General features: G+C 45.6%; 1 protein-coding gene across 5 annotated transcripts in view; it reads left to right on the top strand.

Moving 5' to 3' along the window:
• TRABD2A (TraB domain containing 2A) overlaps positions 1-14,681 on the top strand; it is a 75,169-nt gene that overhangs the window by 48,827 nt on the left and 11,661 nt on the right. For 4 of the 5 annotated variants that reach the window (XM_080986868.1, XM_080986866.1, XM_080986867.1 and 1 more), the window contains exons 3-4: positions 1,151-1,297; positions 6,046-6,220. In XM_080986868.1, the coding sequence (XP_080842994.1) occupies positions 1,151-1,297; positions 6,046-6,220 (322 nt within the window). The remainder of the gene's footprint in view (positions 1-1,150; positions 1,298-6,045; positions 6,221-14,681) is intronic. The other variant, XM_080986869.1, reaches the window with a different exon arrangement.

The raw sequence follows: 14,681 nt of genomic DNA, 5'->3' as shown, positions 1-14,681 counted from the left end.
GAGGGGAGAGGGAACAGTTTTTAGTGAGGGGGGGAAGAGAGAATTAAATATCCCTTATTTTTCTATAGGGCTTTGCTCTGTGAACCGCCCTGAAACCCCAGGGTATAGGGCAGTATATAAATTCAAGTAGTAATAATTAAATAAATAAATAATACTCAAGACTGTAGCCTTTCAAACAAAACAAAACAAAACAAAAAACTTTCAAAGAAAAAAAACCCTAGGGAAATCTCCCCACAACTGCAAGCAACACACATAGTGTGGCCATAAGAAGTATACAGTGCACATTGTGGGAATGTTCAGGGAGGCAGGAGAGGATATATTATTAATATCCTTCCTAACTTGTGTTAGCAAGTTCCTTGACTTAGCAGAGTTTACATTCCCCCTTTAACGCACAGCAGGCTTGTGTAAGCCTCTCACTATCATACAATTCAGTATTGAATTGTATGTTCCTGGTAAGTTCCCTTTTAACTCTCTTAAAAAGAATAAAGACACAACAATCTTATTTAAAGTCAATAAAAGAAGTTTACTTATATCAGTTCACAGTTGGATCCCTGAAGGCCGACTTAGTTACAAATATATACATGTGGATCTACCCCATATGTATGGGGGAATCATCCCAGTGACTGCAAGCTAACAGTCACTGCAGTTCACACGATGAAAGGAAGATGAAAAAAGAGAAAGTGTGGCAGCATGGCTTGTCCTTTTATTACCTGCACAGGTAAGGTCACGCCCACTGCTAGTCACATGCAAAAGGAAGGATGTTCCAGCCCAGGAGGAAACAGGAAGTTTTCGACTGGCTGGACCCAACATCCACTGTAGGAAAACAAGTAATGTTGTACAGTACTTGACTGCTCCCAGTGGATTACATCCCACGTCTCCCTCCAAAAAAGCTAATCAGTCTTGCAACATACCAGTAAATGGCTCGTGCATCCTAATTGTTAGGTCATTAGGAGATCTATTGGTGTTAAGCCCATAGTACTTCACATGTTGATAAAAATGATCTTTCTGTGAATTGGAGGTTTGGGTGGTTAACGATACATGCAGGGTTTAGCTAAGATTTTTATCCTTATATATATATATATATTTCTTAGCTAATGCATTTAAGGACTTATGGGGAACTCTGCCTTTTCCTCCTTTCCCCCTTGCCTAGGTGATCTTTGCTTTGAATCAGACTCTTTTGCAGCAAGAGAATCTCCGAGCAGGCAGCCTGCAGATCCCTTATACAACAGAGGACCTTATCAAGCATTACAACTGTGGGGACCTCAACTCCATCATCTTCAATCATGACACTTCTCAAGTGAGTCTTGCCCCCGTCCCCTCATGCTTCACACATAACTGTTGACCGGCCTCTCCTGCTAGCTAGCCTGTATTCCCAACAAATAAGAGTATTTATAAGGAATCCTTTTTGCAATTTTAAGTGGTGTGGATTTTTTGTCTGTTTGTATTGCAGTCCACAATTCTCCTTCCACAAGTGTCTTTGCTGCTGTTTCATGATAGCTTGCCTCTGATCTGTTAAGCAGACAAGATGGAGGGATGGTGATAATAATGAGGGCACTGAATGTTTTTTGTTGTTGTATGAAAATAAAATTGACACCTTTGGTCAGTTTGGTACTTGGGGTTAGTACTGGCTCTTCTTTGACCCACTTGTATCAAAAAACCAGTTGGAAGGGTAAGGTGAAGTTAGGGGACGGATATAAGTTCCAAAATGGTGTGGGTGTGTGGGTGTTAGCTTCCACATTCTTGCCAGCTGAAACCATTTCAAGAAGATGGAGACCAGTCCACTGTCATTCATGCTTCGGCCATGTCAAGATCTTGAACTACTCTCATGTGCTCGGTGTGGGGCTCCCTTTGAAAGTGGTCTAATAGATCCATCTATTACAAAAACTACTACTCATCAAACAGGCATGGCTCAATATGAACATTCCATGTGCTTTGATATTTGCACTAGTTATACCAGTATGATTCCAGGACCAATCCAAAGTGCTAATTTTGTTCTATTGAAGCCTTCTGTGTCCTGAACATAGCTGTCAACGTTTCCCTTTTTTTAAGGGAAATTCCCTTATTCCGAATAGTATTCCTCGCAAGAAAAGGGAAAAGTTGACAGCTATGGTCCTGAATATCCTGAGGAATGCCCTTCCCTCCCATATGCTCTCTCAGTCCCTGAGCCTCTGCTCCAAGTGCCATCTTTTTGAGAACTGAGATTGTTCAGAACCTTTTATTTGATTGTGGCTTGAGAGCAGTGGAATGCTTTCCTCCCAAGTGGTTCAGTTATGTGCCTCTTTACGTCTCTCTTTGGAGACATGTAAAAAGTCTGTTCCCTTGGCTTCCAAGAGTGAAGTGGACTATGTTTTTTTTGACTGTCTCTTTCTGGCTTTGTTTTAAAATGGTTTTATTTTGTTTTGAAAGGCACGAATGTCCTATAAATAGCTGAGAGCCTTTGATTAGCTGATGATGATTCAACATGCCAGCTGGTGGCATGGTTAGATATCTTGGTGTTTGTCAGCGGTTTTGCCCCTGTGGGGCATTGTAGAGGTAGATGGCAGGAGTTTAGCCCAGCTCAGGCCAAATGAATAAAAACCATATAATTCAAGGAAGCATTCTTGGACCAATAGACAAGACTGCATCAGTTGATACTACATGACCCCCTATTTTTTTAAAAATCCCCTGTTGCACTTTTTTGCTAGTCTGAGCATCAAATGGACTTAGTCTTGTCACCCAAAATTTCTCTTGTATTTTCTCTACTACTCTTGATTGCACAGGAGCCAATTTGACAATATAGCTTCCCCCCCAAGTTCTGTTAATTTTTTAATTTTAAAATTGAATTTGCGCACTAGCAAATTTGAATCTGCCCAATTAAAACCTCCCCAATTAATAAAATCCAAAGTTTTCTCTATGTATTCTGTTATGTTCTGCTTGCTTCTATGGAATTTGTCATAGCAGCCACAGTGTAATAAAGATAATATTCAGAAATGAGCAATTAGGTGCTGGCAAAGTGATGGATAGGTCAAAGGCAGTTTGATTTATGCCTTGACTGGCTGTCTCTGGTTGCTAATGGAAAGTCCCAATATGCTGATAAGCGATGCAGTACAGTTTAAACGCCTTCTCCCATGTGTCTTCGTATAGATAATTTCCAGTCTTGCATTTTAGAGCCACCTAGCCCTGGGAAGAGCTGGCAACAGCAGGCACATCCTGAATGTGGCTGGATGAAAGCACACAGCCAATGCAAGTCTTACTTCCTTCTGCATGAATTGCAAAGAGGGAGCTCTCCAGTGGCAGCAATCAGTGTGTAAACCTCACCTTTTAGGTCCGCTTCTTTCTTGTGCCAGAGCCTTGCATCCTGTGCATTCTCTTTCTTTCTTTAATGCTGTTTTTATCCTGCCCGTCTTTCCTTAGGGAAAATCCACCAACCCTTACAAGGAGCAGACCCAGCGACCTATGAAAAAATGCAAGGGTTGGTTGATTTGCCTGTTAGTTATTGGGTATGGGAGTACAGTGGTATATTGTTATATGTAGACTGTCTTGCAATACAGAAGCAACTGTTTGTTAGAAGCACCTACCATTGCAGCATTATAAGGCGCTGTGGTCTAAATCACTGAGACTAGGGCTTGCCGATCGGGGTGAGCTCCCGTTGCTTGGTCCCAGCTTCTGTCAACCTAGCAGTTCGAAAGCACACCAGTGCAAGTAGATAAATAGGTACCACTGTGGCGGGAAGGTAAACAGTGTTTCCATGCGCTGCTCTGGTTTCGCCAGAAGCGGCTTAGTCATGCTGGCCACATGACCCAGAAAAACTGTCTGCGGACAAACGTCGGCTCCCTCAGCCAGTAAAGCAAGATGAGCTCCACAACCCCAGAGTCGTTCATGATTGGACTTAACTGTCAGGGGTCCTTTACCTTTACTTTTTTAAGCTATAGAGCAGATGAGAGAGGACAACCTGTGCTATGTCTGTGGCTCACTTAGACAACTGACAGTGTGCTAATTCTAACCTCCCAAACCCTACACAACCTATGCTGGATGTGCCATGTGGAATGCCTTGTTCAGGGAGCTGCTGTTCTCCTTTTTTTCGGAAGAAAGAGCTGTTAGAGCCTTATGTGTCTTGGCACCCTTTGCAATGGATCATGCTCTTCAGGGAAGTCTTGTTATGTTTAAGGGACTAGGTAGATGTTTCTCACCCACATCCATTCTATAATTATATTCAGTGCCCACTTGCAGTGGTGACCAGTAAACCAGAACAGGTACGAGGAAAGGTTGAAGGTGATGACATTACATCATGTAATTTCCTTGCTTAAAAATATCTGGAGAGGCACAGGTTAGCCACAGCCTTATGCTCCTGTAACATCTAGTTGCGCTCTACTACAGTGGTGCCCCGCAAGACGAACGCCTCGCGAGACGAAAAACTCGCAAAACGAAAGGTTTTTTCGTTTTCGAGTTGCCTCGCAAGACGAATTTCCCTATGGGCTTGCTTCGCAAAACGAAGCTTGCCCCGGGAACTGCGGGTCTTCTCTTTTGAAGCAAGGGGCGGCGGGGAGAAGCGATCTTCTCCCCGCAGCCCCAGGTCCGGGGGCAGCGGGAAGCGCTTCCCGCTGCCCCCGACCTCTTTTGAAGCAAGGGGCTGCGGGGAGATCGCTTCTCCCCATCGCCCCTTGCTTCAAAAGAGGTCCGGGGACAGCGGGCGCTTCCCGCTGCCCCCGACCTCTTTTGAAGCAAGGGGCGGCGGGGAGAAGCGATCTTCTCCCCGCAGCCCCAGGTCCGGGGACAGCGGGAAGCGCTTCGCGCTGCCCCCGGACCTCTTTTGAAGCAAGGGGCTGCAGGGAGAAGCGATCTTCTCCCCGCAGCCCCAGGTCCGGGGGCAGCGGGAAGCGCTTCCGCTGCCCCCGACCTCTTTTGAAGCAAGGGGCGGCGGGGAGAAGCGATCTTCTCCCCGCAGCCCCAGGTCCGGGGACAGCGGGAAGCGCTTCCCGCTGTCCCCGGACCTCTTTTGAAGCAAGGGGCTGCGGGAGATCGCTTCTCCCCGCCGCCCCTTGCTTCAAAAGAGGTCGGGGACAGTGGGAAGCGCAGCGCTTCTTCCCCGCTGTCCCCGGACCTCTTTTGAAGCAAGGGGCAGCAGCCCCTTGCTTCAAATGAGGTCCGGGGACAGCGGGGAAGAAGCGATCTTCTCCCCGCAGCCCCAGGTCTGGGGACAGCGGGAAGCGCTTCCCGCTGTTCCCGGACCTCTTTTGAAGCAAGGGGCTGCGGGAGATCGCTTCTCCCCGCCGCCCCTTGCTTCAAAAGAGGTCGGGGACAGTGGGAAGCGCAGCGCTTCTTCCCCGCTGTCCCCGGACCTCTTTTGAAGCAAGGGGCAGCAGCCCCTTGCTTCAAAAGAGGTCCGGGGACAGCGGGGAAGAAGCGATCTTCTCCCCGCAGCCCCAGGTCTGGGGACAGCGGGAAGCGCTTCCCGCTGTTCCCGGACCTCTTTTGAAGCAAGGGGCTGCGGGGAGATCGCTTCTCCCGGTGCTCCGAAGCGGGGCGGGGGGTGGGAACACCTTCCCCCACCGCCCCGCTTCGGAACGGTGCTCCGAAGCGGGGCGGGGGGCGGGAACACCTTCTGAAGGCTGGCGGGGGGCAAAAGTCTTTGTCCCCCCTGCCTGCCTTCCCAGGGGCTTTTAAATCGCCCCGGATAGCGGAGAAGTCCCCCCTGTCCCGGGGCGATTTTAAAATGCCGCCCGCCAGCATTTTAAGATTGCCCGGCAGCGGAGAAGTCCTCCGCTGTCCCGGGGTTTTTAAAAATGCTGGGGGTGGGAAGAAAAGCCCTTATCCCCCCCCCCCAGCCTTCAGAAGAGGTCTGGGGACAGACTGTCCCCGGACCGGGTCTGAAGGCGGTTTCCCTAGGAACGCATTAATTGATTTTCAATGCATTCCTATGGGAAACCGTGCATCGCAAGACGAAAAACCCGCAAGACGAAGAGACTTGCGGAACGAATTAATTTCGTCTTGCGAGGCACCACTGTATTCGAGTTTTATTTGCATTCCCTTTCCCTTTTAATTTGTACTTCTCCCTTTCTCACACAGGTCCCAAATTTCATCAATTCCACTCTGCCACCTCACGAACGCATCACGGCTCAGGAGATTGACAACTACTTCCGCCAGGAGCTCATCTACAAGCGGAATGAGAGGATGGGCAAGAGAGTTAAAGATCTACTGGAGGAGTATCCGGACAAAAGTTTCTTCTTTGCATTTGGAGCAGGTACGTTTTGCTTGCTGCTTGCTGTTGTTTTTAAAGGTCAAATAGCAGTCACATTGGCCTGGCTTGTTCTTCTTGATCAAGCATAGGCAAACTCGGTCCTCCAGATGTTTTGAGACTACAATTCCCATCATCCCTGACCACTGGTCCTGTTAGCTAGGGATGATGGGAGTTGTAGCCCCTAAACATCTGGAAGGCCGAGTTTGCCTTTTGCCTGTTCTTGATGCTGCTCAGACACAATGTTTTTGTAACGCTGTGTGCTGAACCATTGGGACTTCCATTCAAAATGGCAGTCCTTTCTAGCCACGGGAGATGAATTACATATCTGAAGTTTCAGCAAAAGCATACCCCTTTGTCTAACTGTAAAGGTGAAAGAAAGCAGGCATGAGGAAGTGGAATCATAGAATTGTAGAGTTGGAAGGGACCAGGAGAGTCATCTAGGATATTTTTCCCAACATGGGGCTCGAACCTACAACCCCAAGATTAAGAGTCTTATGCTCTACCGACTGAGCTACTCTCAAGCACAAGGTGTCATTGTAAGGCTGAGTGAATGGTAGTAGCGTCAGTAAGTGTCAACAATTTCAAGAAATGCTTTTATTGTTAGAGAAATATTGTTAGAGGATGTATACATGGAAAAACCAATTTAAAAATATTTTTAAAAAATGCTTTTAGACTGTGTTCTTAGAACAAGGTGTAACAAGAGCTGGAGCTAGGAGGGCAAGGCTGCAGTTGCTCAGTAGCAAAGGAAATTCACACTAAGTTTGGGTGTACTTTTCAAATTTCATTTTTCTGTCTTTTTTTTAAAGGGGACACAGATGTATCGAAGTAAATGCAGATAGAAAAATCTAGGAGGCAGTTGTAATCATAATCAGCACCTAAGCACTGAATAATACATCTGTGTCTGCTTTAAGAGTAGATTATTTCCCACTGGTGTGACTCACCATAAGAATCAAAAGTTTTGGATTGTTTATAGCTTTGGAGTTGTTCTACATTATTTTAAACATCAAATTAACCAATTAGTTAATTAACCTTTGCAACCCCATTGTTATACATAATAGACATATGCCCCTTGTTCTTGTAACTGCAAATTATAAATAATCCTCACTTAGGTAAGGAAAGAGAGAATACAAGGAAACATGCCTTATTCGTTCTGTTTCTACAAAATTTATTTGTTTTCCGAAAAAAGATAAAATTTAACAAAGAATTGGCAACAACGAAACAACACAAGTAGTGAACTACTAACAAAAAATGAAGATCTAAACTCTTTACAGATGGAGGAAGGGTTTTACTATCTGACAGAAAGTGTCATATTTTGTCATATTTTGTCATATTTTGTCCTTACCAACATAGCTACCACGTACAGGTCTGATGGGGAGATTATAAAGATGTGATTTTGGGGATCTACTGGGTAGACACTATACTTGTTCCCTGTTTCTGGTGACTTCAGCCATCAAGAAGCAAATCTTTTCTTTTTGCATAGCACCATCCACAGTTTTACTTGTACCAAAAACGTACCCCTCTTCTGGATGTTGGAAATACAACTATTCTGTTCTTTTGGCTAACTGTGTGCTTCAAATCTGGAAGTCATTGCTTCATATCCAGCTTTTTCTTCTGATGCAAATGGACTAAGACAAGACATTTCTCCCTTCTTAGCAGTGTACGGAACCAGTATTTTCCATGTAGCTGTCTAGCCATTGCTGCGGCTTGCTATTTATAAACCATCTAATAGTTGTTCAAATCTTTTCCAGTCTGGAAAAGAGTGTTAAATAAATGTGTGGAGAACTTTAAAATGATTTGTTCTTGTTTTTGTTTTGTTCTTTCTTTTTTCTTGCTGTCATGATTATAATGCCTTTGATAGCTTTTCGTTCCCTGTTTGGTGTTGAATCTCTATCGTGTGTGCAAATTACCAGATGCCAAGATGAGTCAACTCAACGATTTATTACACTTGTATGTGGTTTAGTGGATATCTTGCATGTCTAGTATTCTAACTGCCAACTTGTTCTCGCTATGTGAAGTTTCCATGAGAAGCTTTTCTAATTCCACAGTACCAGCAAAATGCATGTGGGTGTTACTCTATTTTTAGTGAATATCCTGAAGGGTCCAGTAAGATTTTAGCACGATCCATGAACGGTTATTATTAGTATGGTGGTGGTAGTAGTAGTAGTAGTAAATGGTATCTGATTAATCCTTCAAAGAGGCTCATCTAATTCATCTTCTATCTAGAGGCTCAGGGGCTTGTTTCTGCATTTCTGACCCATAGGGACTTCCTTTCTCCTCTTCAAACCAGCAGATCTCCTGGAGGCCTTATTGCTCCTATCCTCATTAGAACGAATGATTATGGCACCTGCCTTGTGAAGTATGCTACCCCTTATAAAACCTCCAGGCAGGGGCAAAAGTAGACTTTATTTCACCTGTGTCAAAGACCCAGTTTAGCACCCCTCCACATGCATTAGCGTACACACACACACACACAGAGAGAGAGAGAGAGAGAGAGAGAGGCTGGGCTCCTCAGTGGTGCCCCTCTGGACGCTTCCCCCTGGCTAGCCCCCCAACCCCATAGCTATGGCTCTGCCTCCAGTCATTCTTGTACATTTTTGGTAGCGGGCGCAGGGGAAGTGTTTTTATTCATTTGAAAAGCAATGCAAGAAATTGATTTCAGTTTGATTTAAATATATATTTGGTTTTAAACGTTTTTGTTTATAACCTTAAGTGGTCTTCATTCTTGATGGCATTATATGTTGCTTCAGGTATTTTACAGAGACATGATAAACAAGCATTGCATTTATTTATTTTTAAAACAACCACTAAAGGCCTAGAAGACCAAGACTCGCAGGATCGAGGCAGTTGGTTTAACCGTATTACTGACATTAAGGCCTAACAAGGCATGGTGCTATGCTAAGAGCTGTGATTGCAGGAGGTTTTGTTTGTTATTTTGGTTGAAAAATGTTTACATGCCAGGGAGATTCAGAATAATACAGTTGCTTATTTTTTACATAATTGCTATTGGTTTGTGTACACTGTATTTATTACAAACCTGTGTTACTTTACATGGGTAGGCATTTCCTTTTGTTTATCGAAGTTTGCTTTGTAATGGTCTGATGACGGGAGACAAATAAACTAACCTGAATCTAATTGTTAACAGGTGCTGCAGGGTGTTCCAGTTTTCATCAGGTTAAGTGGGGGTGGGTTATTAACAGTGTAAAAAAATAAAAATGCCACAGCATCCAAAGTGCCATATTTATCATCACATCTAGCTTGGCAGTGAGCAACGAAGCTTTGGGTGGGTTTTACATAGAGGGTTGCTCCATGTCTCCGAGATGAATTTATAGATGCTGATGAATCTCACTGTTCATCTTCTGATTCTCCTTTCTCACATTTCCCTTTCCTTATCTGTGCTCATTTTCTTTCTGGATCCTTCTCTCTCTTTCTCTTTTTTATTACATAGCGATCGTATGCATGTGCGTAATCAAAAGTAAAACATAGTGGAGCGTACTTCAGTCCCTGGTAAATGTCCGTAGGATTCAGTAGCTAGAGGAAAATTTCCTAGGGGCTAATTCTATTGCTGTAGAATAATTACAGGAAAGGATATTGTTTAATTAAGCAGTTAATATGAAGAAGGTAGGAAGGAACCACTTCCCCAGTAATTTAAAGGTCTTAGTTGCATGCTATCTTTTTATGGTGGCTGTCATTACTGATGCTGTTGTATGAGCAGCAAGTATAGGACTTGTTTCTGGGTGCAATTCAAAGTGCTGGTATCAAAAGGTTGTATGGTTTGGGCCTAGGAATGTGGGATGTGGGACAGGGCCTTTTCAGTCATGGCACCTAAATTCTGTAGCTAATTACCTTGACTGGGCAGAGTTCTTCTTCACCTAGCCTTTTAGCTGATTTAAGGCCCCATCCCGCTGCTGTTTTTAGTTGGTTGTGGGTTTGAGGTCTTGGCTTGCTTTTATGAATTCTATTGTATTACGTTTCAAGTTCTGATTAGGAGTTGCCACATGGGGCCAACAAGCAGGATACATATATCAGTCCCCCAATGCTGTGTGAACTGGCCTTGTGCATCCAGTTCGAGGACATACCTGGACTGTGAACTGCAAAATGTTGCATCAGAATCAATCATTGGTGAGGTCAGGCTTAAAACTGATTAGATGGAGCGTGCTGTGCCAGTTTGCATATTGCTGTGTTCTTCAGGACTCTAGTGAGGAACCTCAACTCAAACACAGTCTAAATTCCCCGACTTTCCCCAGAATACGCAGTGCACTGGTTTTCAACCAGTGTGCCGTGGCACCCTGGGGTGCCTCAAATGATGCTCTGGGGTGCCGCGGGCAACACTGGCCTCTGTCCCTCTTTCCCTCCCTCCCTTCTCTGATGCCTACTTGCATCTCTGCCTCCCAAAGTCTTGCACAGCTGTTCGTTGCAGCAGCCCAGGCTACAAGCTCCGCAGGCGAATGGTGTCTCTGGGGCTGGCCAGGGGGAGCTGGTTGCCAATAGCTGAGGAGTAGGCAAGCAAGCAGGCGATGGAGCCCTGCCAGCCAGCCCACAAGCCCTGGCTGTTGGGAATGGATGGACAAGTCCTAGGCCCCTATGGGGCAGTGTGAGGAGGCACCTCTCTTTGGGGCAGGGAGGGCAGCTCAGAGACCAGGGGTGGCAGGAGAGGAGGCTGAAGGAACACTGCACAAGGAATGGTGTTTGAAAAAGGGTGAGAGTCTGCCAGCTCTGCAGGCAAGGGTGACGTAATGGGGCTCCTGAGCCCCACAGGGGTGCCGCAGAAAGAATGTACAGTGGACGCTCGGATTGCGAACGTGATCCATGCGGGAGGCACGTTCGCAACCTGCAGCGCCGCATCTGTGCACGCACAGGTCGCAATTCGGCACTTCTGCGCATGCACGACTGCTGAAACCCGGAAGTAACCTGTTCCGGTACTTCCGGGTTTCGGTGCGTCCGTAACCCGAAAAAACACAACCTGAAGCGTCTGTAACTTGAGGTATGATTGTAGTTGGTCAAGGGAGCCATGGACTCAAAAAGGTTGAAAACCTCCAATGTAGTGCATAGGAAAGTTGTGCCACTTCCATCATGATCGAGTGGCGTGGAATAAGAGCTTGTCCATCTGCACAGACAGCAGAGTGAAGTGGTAAATGAAGTGGGCTGCAGGTAGGAGAAGCTCTTTCTGAACGCGCTTGCTTCCCTCTATGAGAAATACCAAACCAACCCCCATCTAAAACTTGAAGTAAGACTTCCATTTTACACTGTTAAAACACGACCCCCACTCCAGTATGTAACCAGGAGGAATGACAGTCTTAACTCCCCCCATCAATAGTATATACAATCTTATCATGGGTTACAGACGCTTCAGGTTGCGGTTTTTCAGGTTGCGAACCGCCAAAACCTGGAAGTACCGGAATGGGTTACTTCCGGGTTTCGGCAGTCGCGCATGCGCAGAAGCGCTAAATTGCGCTTTGTGGAGGCGCAGACGCGCCAAATTGCAACCCACACGTGTGCAGACGCACTGCTGCGGGTTGCGGACGCTGCTGGTTGCAAATGTGCATCCCGCACGGATCACGTTCGCAACCCGAGCGTCCACTGTACTGTGGTACCTTGGGTTACAAAGGCTTTGGGTTACAAACGCAAACCCAGAAGTAGTACATCGGGTTAAGAACTTTACCTCAGGATGAGAACAGAAATCGCGTGTCAACAGTGGGAGGCCCCATTAGCTAAATGGTACCTCAGGTTAAGAACAGTTTCAGGTTAAGAACGGACCTCCGGAATGAATTAAGTTCTTAACCAGAGGTACCACTGTATATAACAAGCAAGAATGACAAGCCCAACTCAGCAGCTCTCTGTTTTGTTTAGCCATTTCTGAGAGGCAGCAACATGATAATGGTGGGATTGTTGCAGCGGCACCCCCCCCCTCCCAAAAAGCAGGCTTATGCTTCATAGAGGCAGATAGTGCATTCAGAGCTCCAGAGTTCATGGAAAGGCCACTCAGCCTAGACTCCCACAAAGAGAAAAGTGCTGAGTCACAATTCACCTGACATCTCCAGAAAAAGCAACTTGTTAACAAGCTCCATCTGAGACTTTTTGGAAACCAAATCAAGCCAGGAGAGAAGGAAGTAGAAGATTAAATTAGAAATATGTTGTTGGGAGATCCAGGGGCTCGATCTGCCCACTCCCCCCCCTGCAGGAGTTTCCCCACCTGCTTCCCTGCATAGCCCCCTGATTCTAAGGACATCTACTCTTATTATGCTCCCCCCAAAAATATTTAAATCACGTGGTCCTTCACCTTTGCCTTTGCTTCTTTAAGCTACTTCCTTTTCCTCTAGTGAATGGCAACAGAGAAGGTCTGTTGAAATTCATATTTTTTGTGCTTTAGGCAACTGGGATTGCAAAGAGGAAAGAGCCTCCATAGTTTTTCACATAAAGCAGAGAGAATGTCTAAGGGAAGCAAGAATTTGCGCTGTTCTCCTGGTTCCATCCCTGTGCCCACTAGAGTGGTAAAGGCAGTTCTCCCCCCTAAAAAAACACTTAGGGGTACTCTCATTTTGACTCAAGAAAACCACCATTTTATAGTTCAGAACAGGAAAAATAAATACAGTAAATAGACAAAAGTACAAAGATTCACAAAATGTTTAGGGGCATGCGTCCCCCTGCACCCACCCTGAAAAAAGCACTGGGTAAAGGTAAAGGACCCCATGATGGTTAAGTCCAGTCAAAGGTGACTATGGGGTTGTGGCACTCATCTCGCTTTCAGGCCGAGAGAGCCGGCGTTTGTCCACAGAGAGCTTTCCGGGTCATGTGGGCAGCATGACTAAACCGCTTCTGGTGCAATGGGACATCGTGATGGAAACCAGAGCACATGGAAATGCTGTTTACCTTCCCGCCAGAGCGGTAGCTATTTATCTACTTGCGCTGGCGTGCTTTTGAACTGCTAGGTTGGCAGAAGCTGAGGCAGAGCAATGGGAGCTCACTCCGTCATGGGGATTCGAACCGCCGACCTTCTGATCGGCAAGCCCAAGAGGCTCAGTGGTTTAGACCACAGCGCCACCCGCATCCCACCAGAGTAAAGAGATCTCAAGCAGCATTGATTTCCTTCTTCTCCCAATACTCAAGTAGTGATGACATCCTCCATACCTCCTTTCCTTCAGGATACACCAAGAATCCATGACACAGTCTGCACTGCAGCTGACAGGTGGTGGTGGACAGGGACTCCTGCAACAGCAGCATTAGACAGGAAAACACAGCTTTAGCCCTGAGCTCCACAAATGCTTGTGTCTCAAGGAGAGTTGCTGCACTGCACAGAGCAGATGCTTCTGTCAAGGCCTCTGGTGCTGTTAACATGCCTTTGTGCCTTTGATTTTCTGTGAACTCATAGGTAGAAACTAATGGTGCTGAACTTCCAACCCATGCCCTGTCTGAAATCTAGCCTTTATTTCTCCTCTCTCTTTTAATAAGTTGCTGATTAGGGACAAACTGTTCTTAATTTTTTATTTTTATTTTTGCCGGGGGGGGGGGCAGGAACAGCTATGCAATGTTCCAAGGAGCACAAAGAGGTGGAACAAAAAAACATGCCTTCGCTTAGCGTTTGAGCATCTATTTACAGTTGATAGATTTAAAATATTTATACTCTGCCCTTGACAGCAGGCCTCCTAGGCAGCTAACCGTAAATGAAAACTAATATATCCTGTTCAATTTTCCAGCCAGCCAGCAACATCTTCTTTCAATATACTCCATTCCATCCCTTCATTTCTCCCCTTCCCCAAACACTGAGCATGCTCAGTTCTCAATTTTAAATCCTGAATCTCAGAAGCCAGAACAGCAAGAGGGATCGTTGTGCAGTGAAAGCAGCAATCCCTCTTGCTGTTCTGGCTTCTGTGATAGCTGTGCAGCCTGCATTTGCTCCATAAGGAGGGGGAAAGTGAGTCTTACAGAGCAAAAAATACGGTATATGATGTTTTAGTGTTCGAACTTGTAAAGGTTACGACAGCCTCATAAATTAAGTCAGTCTTATCCAAACGTTACAGAAGTAGGGGTGGGGACTGACAGTGATTGGCTTATTTAAGGTGACCTCCTAGGTTTATGGTGCAAGTGTGATTTCCTGGTTTAGAGTTCCGTTTCTTTAATCATTGTGCTGTACCAGCTACTAGATAACTTGCTGTCAAATGAGCAGATTACATTGTTTGTACTAATACTTTGCTTAAAAGCTGATTATAGAATCGTGGAGTTGCAGGGGACCCCGTGGGATGCAGCAAATATATTTTTACACCTATAGGACAGCATTACATTGTTAAATTCAGCCATGAGTAATGAGGCTAGAGAACATAATCCATCCTCTCATGGGGACACCAGTTACTCATCTAGCACATACCTCCCAATCATTCAGTTACTGGATTGTTTATTAAAAAGTCTCCTGTGATGCTGCTGTTGTTTAACATGGGTATTACTATTTGCTACCCTTCATTATGCTACCTCT

Source organism: Podarcis pityusensis, assembly GCF_964106645.2.
Source record: "Podarcis pityusensis genome assembly, chromosome: 17".
In the NCBI taxonomy this organism is placed as follows: domain Eukaryota; kingdom Metazoa; phylum Chordata; class Lepidosauria; order Squamata; family Lacertidae; genus Podarcis; species Podarcis pityusensis.
This window is presented reverse-complemented; position numbering and strand designations above follow the sequence as displayed.